Here is a 7,939-nt window from a genome sequence, read left to right as displayed (position 1 = left end):
AAGGTGGCGGGCGCCTGTAGTCCCCGCTACTTGGGAGGCTGAGGCAGGAGAATGGCGTAAACCCAGGAGGCGGAGCTTGCAGTGAGCTGAGTTCTGGTCACTGCACTCCAGCCTGGGCGAAAGAGTGAGACTCCGTCTCAAAAACAACAACAACAACAACAAAAATCTGAGCACTAATTTTAAATGTATAAATAATTATTCCATATGATTTCATTTCTTGTTACTGAATTTTAATGAGAATGCTTTTGTTATCAATATCTGCAAGTTTTTACTTTGCTTTTTAAAAAATTCATCAAAGCAAGTAGGTATATTAGAGAAGAGAATTAAAGGAGCTAAATAATCATGCCTATCCTCATCCTCATCTAGATCCTCTTTCAAGCTCAATTCAGTAATCGTTGTAAATATTTATCAACCTTCTTCAATTTGTTTAAGGTACATGCTACACTATATTTTTTGGTGAAAAGCATTTCCAAGTTCCTTTTAATTTCTCCACTAATAATACACCTTGGAAAAGTTTATGATTTACAAATTACACATTACAGTGAATTGTTTAATAGCTACATTTTATTAGGCCACCAATCTATATGTTGAAAATTCCATATTGCATATGGGGATTAGGAATATTTTATATTAAAAGTTATATTCTTTTGCCTGAAAAAAAAATAAAAAACAACAAAAAAATACATTACTTTTATAATTAAGAACAAGGAGGTGAATTGAGCTTTCATTTTGTAACAACGTCTTGCTTGGTAAAGACAGACCACTTCATAGAACTGAATTCATCGTGAATAAGACCACAGTCTTAATTTACTGTATTATGTTCTCTTTAGGAACATTAGTCATCCAGGTGACAGCAAGTGATGCTGATGACCCTTCAAGTGGTAATAATGCTCGTCTCCTCTACAGCTTATTACAAGGCCAGCCATATTTTTCTGTTGAACCAACAACAGGTATTTGTGAATGAAATAAGCAAAGTTTAACATGATTCTAAAGAAGGCAATTGTCAGCAAAAATTATCTGCTTAGAAACATGTTTCACAGTAGACCTGATATGCCAATACATAAAAAGATTGCAATTCCTAAGCATTTAATTACTTTTAGTCTTTTAGCTGATATTTCTAAGGTTAGGAAATTGGATTTTCCATGTCCGTAGCACAGATTACTTGCATATGTGGTATAAATCATATGTAAGGATTCCTTTAAGTGAATTAGAAAAAGAGACAAGCAACACAATTTAGAAATAGAGGGAAAAGGCTTTTATAAGCAATTGACAAAGAACAATATACAAAAGCCAGTAAGCATATTAAAAATGCTCAGCCTCATTAGTCATCAGGGAATACAAACTAAAACCACAATGAAATACAGCTGCATACCCCTACAGAATGACTGAGATTAAGTCTGAGTATGAGGCTAAGGGTAAAAATTGTTATGAGACATTCACCTAAAAATAATTCTGTATTTTATGTATTTCTGATTTACATGAATACAATATTTGATTCCTTTTCTGCATTGCTTTACCAATTTGCATTAATCAATTAAATATAAAATAAGTAGACCACAGGCTTTTATCTTTTCTTTAAATAATCATATGACCCTAATTCATTAAACAAATATTAATTGTTGTGTTCAAAACAAATATTAGGCCCATATAATTTTTTTTTCCTTTAGGGGTTTATAGTCTCCATTGATTTAAAAAAAAAGTATATAACTAATCATCCAAGAATGTGAGAAGTGCCAAAGAAGTAAAATTCTATGGTTTTTAATACAAGGAAAATATTATTTCCAGCTTATATCAAAACCCTTAAAGAATTAAAGTATTTTGTTCAATCTTTAAACATTTCTTATTTATTCACTCAGTAAATACTGAATGTCTCAGCCTTTTTCAGTTAAGGTTTCTTCAGAGAATCTGATCCTAAAAAATATTATTTGAGTGACTGTGTTCTTAATTCTCTCAAGAATGTACATGGCCTTTATTTTTTCAGATGCATGGAAGGAAAATTATTGTATTATATGCAAGGAATGCTTCAAAACATTAGACTTTAATTCCCTCCCACATTCATGTCTCAAAAGGCTGAATATGTACCAAGTGTTATACAACTTGCTAGATTTATAAAGGTACAAAGTTGCAAAATTTAAAATGACATATAATAGTAACAAAAACAAGATACACTCATGGGCTCTTCTTTCTTGGAACTTACAGATAGCTATGAAACATGAATAGTGATACACACATACACTCCACTGTGGGTAATTATGAAGTAAAACCAAAAAGTTCCAGTGGGAGAAAACAAGTGAGGCTGACTTTATATTTTGTGGTCAAGGCAGAATGCATTGAAATCAGAATTTTGGCTGAGCCTGTAGACAAGGAAGGGAAAGCGGGAGATGATTCCACGGCATGGGAAAAATTAGGGAAATTCCTGAGGTGGGAAAGAGTTGAAACTCTTAGAATAACAGGACGCCAGTGTGGAGAAACACAGCAGAGAGAAGAAAGGGAGGTGTCTAGAGTACAAACACATGCTAGGGCATACCGGGCCTTCGTGACCATGTTTTCTTTCCACTTTGCACACTGACTTTTTAAATATACTGCGTAGGTTAGCTACACTATAACTTGCATTGCTGGAGAAGAGTTGGTATGGACAGCAACAAACATGGATCAAATTACTGAAAGCATAAGTTCTGAAGTGCATAAGATCCAGAAATACATATTCTTTACTCAGTCTAAAGGCTGAGAGGAAAAGTTGAAAGCTAAGTAGGCGCAGTTAATGGGGAACAAAGACTCCTACGTCCCTCTCCCTTGAGTCACATACAGGGAGATGCGAGCAGCACTTGCGCAACATATTAAATGCTTTCCACTGGGATTCAGATAATTGGTTACATGTGTGAAACACTTCAGTCCGCAACTAAAATCCCCTCGTGTTATGGTCTCATTTATTTTTTAAAAATACATATAACAATTTTTTCAAACAATTATATTACATTAAATTTAATCCAATATATCAAAAATACTACCATTGCAACAAATAATCAATACAGAACTGTGGAGATAGTTCACATTTTTTGTACTCAGTCTTTGAAATCAGGTGTGCCTTTTATACTCATATGTCAATTTTTTTTTCACAAATTCCTTGTTTTTTTTTTATTTACTTTTATTTTAGACTCAGGGAGTAAATGTGCAAGTTTGTTATTTGGGTAAATTCTGTGATGCTGAGGGTTGGGGTACTAATGATCCCATCACAGACAGGTAGTGAACATACTACCCGATCAGAAGTTTTTCAACTATCTCCCTCCCTCCTTCCTTCCCCTCTCTAGTAGACCTGAGTGTCTATTGTTTCCATCTCTATGTCCATGAATATCACAATTTTTATTGAATAGTTTGTCCGTGATATATTTGGGTATTGGCTATTATCTATTTTTTGTGAATGTCTATGTGTTTCCCAAATCTTTAGAAATGTTGAGCCATCTCCTATGAACCTGCCTTAAGACTTTCTTAGGTTCTTCTCAGTGATAATTAATTCATACTAAATAATCTTATAGAAGTTAAGCATTTATTGCAATATTTATCATTATCTTGAGTTTGAATATATCATATACGTGTATATACACACACACAAACAGACACACACACACATATAAAATAACTGTGGGTCAACAACCAGGTTTTCTTCAGATCTCATAATTCTAAGCAGACTTCAAAATAATAAGAGCATGATACTTATTTCCTAAATTTGGTATTGTAATTTACAAATTTATCAATAATATACTAACTTCAGAGTTTCGGGGAAAAAGTTAATTGTAGCAAGCCGATATTATGTTAGAGAAGATAGCAGAAAATTGTTTAAAGTAAAAAACAAGATATTCTTTTATTCTACCTGTGGATTATCTTAGCATAGTATTTTATTAAGGGCCTACCAGTGTTCCTAGTATTGTGATGATCACTCTAGACTCCAGGCAGTGTTGACATTTAATTTATTATTATTATTTTTCTCCAGGGAAGTCTCTGTCACATTGTAGTGGTTCAACATATAGCAAAATAATGTATAGTGCAATGGTTAAGAAACTAACTAGAACTTTATCATGATTAATAATGAAATAATTGGAATTTTATTACATTTTTAAAGGAGTCATAAGAATATCTTCTAAAATGGATAGAGAACTGCAAGATGAGTATTGGGTAATCATTCAAGCCAAGGACATGATTGGTCAGCCAGGAGCGTTGTCTGGAACAACGAGTGTGTTAATTAAACTTTCAGATGTTAATGACAATAAACCTATATTTAAAGAAAGTAAGTAAAAAGTATTCTAAATCTTCATTATAACATAAATATAAGTGTGTTAAATATAAGTAGATTTTATTGTTTTCATTCTAAAAATACTACATTAACACTGAAATTATATAAAATAAATTTGCCAATTGTTCTGGTATGATTATTCTAATTCATGTTGAAAGTTAAATATAAATGAAAGAATAATGTGTTGGTTTCTATTCCTGCTGTAATAAATTGCCACAAACTTCACAGTCTGAATTGATGACCTCCACAATTCTGATAGCTCCTGTCTTTCAACATTCTGTGAGCAAATGCACATACACACAACACACACATACACATACACACCCACACACATACCCTCTTCCTTCCCTGCATAAAGAATTGAAGCTACGTTTCTTTTTCTCAGAGTGAAATTTAATTATCTGCAGATGCTGTTGTCTCTGCCTTAGAAAATATCCAAAACATGAACACTTCTCACCAACTACATCTCTAGCACCTTGGCTCATGCCACCATCTTATTTTGTCTCTATTAGTGCAATAGGCTCTCATCTAGTCTCTCTGCTTACACTATTGTTCTCCTTTAGTTTATTTTCATCACAGCTTTATAATCTTGATAAAATGCACATCTGATCATATCACTTGAAGGTCTTCCCATCTCCCTCACAGATATAAAAGTCCTTGGGTTTAGTATCACCTAAATAGTCCTAATGGTCTGAAGTAATCTGCCATTGTCCAGTCCTGTCTCATCACCTCTTGAAACCTTAGTGTTTCTATCTGCCCCTTTGCTTACTAAGAAGCCAACATCAGGCAACTGTCCTCCTCTCTTTTCCCAGAACACTCCAGACTCGTTGGCTTTTCCTCTTCTTGAAATTATTTTTCCCCAGATATTCATTTCCTTTCTTCAATTCTTACCCAAAAGTCAAATCTACAGTGAATACTTTACACCTTATCATTAATTTTAAACTATTCCATCAGAATACTACCTTCATATATACCAGTAGCTCTTATTTATTGTCTGTTTTATCATCAAAATTATGAGCTGATGGTGGCAGCTTATATATATATATATATAGTCACCTGTTCTAGCCCCAGCCTCTAGGACACGGCCTTGTAAAAATTGTGTTCAAAAAATAATTTTTGAAAGTATGGAAAATTGTATAGACAAAATATTGACTGAGGAAAATACTTCAGTTCTTTTTCATTTTGAAGGCCAATAGTTTAATATCAACTCAATAACATTTAAGTTTTAAACATTCGCTTTCATGTTCATGGCAATGTCATTGTTTTCTGCAGATTAATGTCAGTGATTTTTAATTTTCCAATAGCATAGACAATTCTTTTAATTTTTCTATAATGTAAAAAGCAGTACTACAGTCAATCTTCAACATCTGCTCTAAAATGTAGTAAAATATTAACACTTTAAAAATAACATTTATCCCACTTAAAAATTAAAGTCTCAAGTGCAATCTTTGAAGTGACTGCCTCCTCCATGCTTCTAAAGGAAATAGGAATCCCTTTAAAGAAGAATTTTATTATATGTGCATCTTTTTTAGAATTCTAAGGAGTTTCATTTTTTTTAAATATTGCATGTTTGCTGATGCCGCTTGACACGAATAATGTCATATATTGACATGGATGAAAATGCAATTGCAAATAATAATTTAAAAATAGTGTAGTTCTATATCAGTTGTATTCAAGTTACTCCTGAAAAATAAAATTTAAAAAATCCCAGCAATTTATAGTTATATTTATGTTTTTAAAATACATCTGCAATTATTTTCTCAGGACCAAATCAACTAAATCATCTTTGACTACAAAATATTTTTTCTATTACATTCATTTACCAACTCTTTTCAATCTGTGTGTCCTTGCATTTCCTCTATGGCTCATGTAATGCAGGCTCAGACCCTCAGAAGCTCTCAGAATCAAACTGTTTTTCTTGGAACTCAGCTATTTGCATGCAGACTCTTGCACCTTTATTCCACATGTATATTCATTCAGTAACTTCAGGTATCAGGAATGTTAGAGTAAAATTTAAAGTTATTTCTGTCTAATTTAATTTAGTATGGTTGAAGATTACAATAAAAAATAAAACATGAACACTGAGGAGACATACATGTAAATAGAAGTAATATTGGTGATAGACTTTCCTAAGATATATTTGAGAGATGATGATAGATGCTCAAATGAGATATTAGAAAGTATTTCTATTTCAAAAAAAAGGGAAAGAGACTATATATGGGGGCAGAGAGAGAGGAAGGTAGAAGGAAGGAGGGAAGGAAGGAAGGAAACAGGGAAGGAAAGGGAAGGAAGGAAGGAAGGAAGGAAGGAAGGAAGGAAGAAAAAAAAGAAAAAAGAGAAAGAAAAAAGAAAGATTAAGAACAAGTAACTGGGAAAGGTAGGTATGGGATTCCCTAGAGATCATAAATAAAGAATGCTATAATTGCAAGTTTTCCATGTTACGTATTTATCCAAAATATCTCAAATTTTGTTTTTAAAGGTTTATACCGCCTGACAGTCTCTGAAGCTGCACCCACTGGGACTTCTATAGGAACAATCATGGCATATGATAATGACATAGGAGAGAATGCAGAAATGGACTATAGCATTGAAGAGGATGATTCACAGACATTTGACATTATTACTAATCATGAAACTCAAGAAGGAATAGTTATATTAAAAAAGGTAGGTATGTTAAAATTATTTGCCTTGCAGAATGATGCAAAATTAAAACATATCCTATTTTGTGTAGCTGGTTAATTTTTAACTCATTAAATAATTGAAATGAGAACCTGTAATTTCTATTTTATGGAGAAAAGGATTCTAGAGATGATATAGTTATTACAGAGCTTTTTGAATTATATGCAGAACATTGTTTTAATTCTATTAAAAGAAAACTTTTTGGAAAATATCTTAAATACTAGGAAATTAATTCTCAGTTTCATTAGATGTTTATGCCCTCAAAAGTATAATTTTATCTCCAAACTAAAATAGGTAACTGACAATATACACACAGATGTTTTATGCCTGATTAACAATTATATCAGAGAGATCCATGTACATAAAAAGAAAAATGTAACCGAATGGCCACTGAGACTTACTTTAACAGGTAAAACTTTTTTTCTAAGTAGTATCTTGGGTTACTAAAGCCATTTCTTCTGTGTACATTGTATTTCTTTGCAGAAAGTGAATTTTGAGCACCAGAACCACTATGGTATTAGAGCAAAAGTTAAAAACCATCATGTTGATGAGAAGCTCATGAAATACCACACTGAAGCTTCCACCACTTTCATTAAGATCCAGGTGGAAGATGTTGATGAGCCTCCTCTTTTCCTCCTTCCTTATTACATATTTGAAATTTTTGAAGAAACCCCACAAGGATCATTTGTAGGCGTGGTGTCTGCCACAGACCCAGACAATAGGAAATCTCCTATCAGGTATGTCTGTAAGGTCAGTTTTGCATTAATAAAAAAGTAAACATAAATTAGATTAAAAATAAAATTGCTTTCTTTTTTTTTTTTTTTTGTTTTATTAAAGGGGAGTCTCACTCTGTTGTCTAGGCTGGAGTGCAGTGGTGCAATCTCAGCTCACTGCCACCTCTGCTTCCCAGATTCAAGAGATTCTTCCACCTCAGCCTTCCTAGTGGCTGGGACTACAGGCATGCACCACCAC

At 33.0% G+C, this 7,939-nt stretch overlaps 1 protein-coding gene across 1 annotated transcript in view; it reads left to right on the top strand.

Moving 5' to 3' along the window:
- The window catches only part of CDH19 (cadherin 19, type 2), a 100,400-nt gene that overhangs the window by 52,064 nt on the left and 40,397 nt on the right, over positions 1-7,939 (top strand). Inside the window, exons 4-7 of the mRNA XM_011944073.1 lie at positions 831-950; positions 4,118-4,282; positions 6,768-6,952; positions 7,451-7,704. Coding sequence (XP_011799463.1) covers positions 831-950; positions 4,118-4,282; positions 6,768-6,952; positions 7,451-7,704 — 724 coding nt within the window. The remainder of the gene's footprint in view (positions 1-830; positions 951-4,117; positions 4,283-6,767; positions 6,953-7,450; positions 7,705-7,939) is intronic.

Source organism: Colobus angolensis, unplaced genomic scaffold (genome assembly GCF_000951035.1).
Source record: "Colobus angolensis palliatus isolate OR3802 unplaced genomic scaffold, Cang.pa_1.0 Scaffold225, whole genome shotgun sequence".
NCBI classification, from domain to species: domain Eukaryota; kingdom Metazoa; phylum Chordata; class Mammalia; order Primates; family Cercopithecidae; genus Colobus; species Colobus angolensis.
Note: the sequence above shows the minus strand (reverse complement) of the source record. Positions and strands in the feature narration are given on the sequence as shown.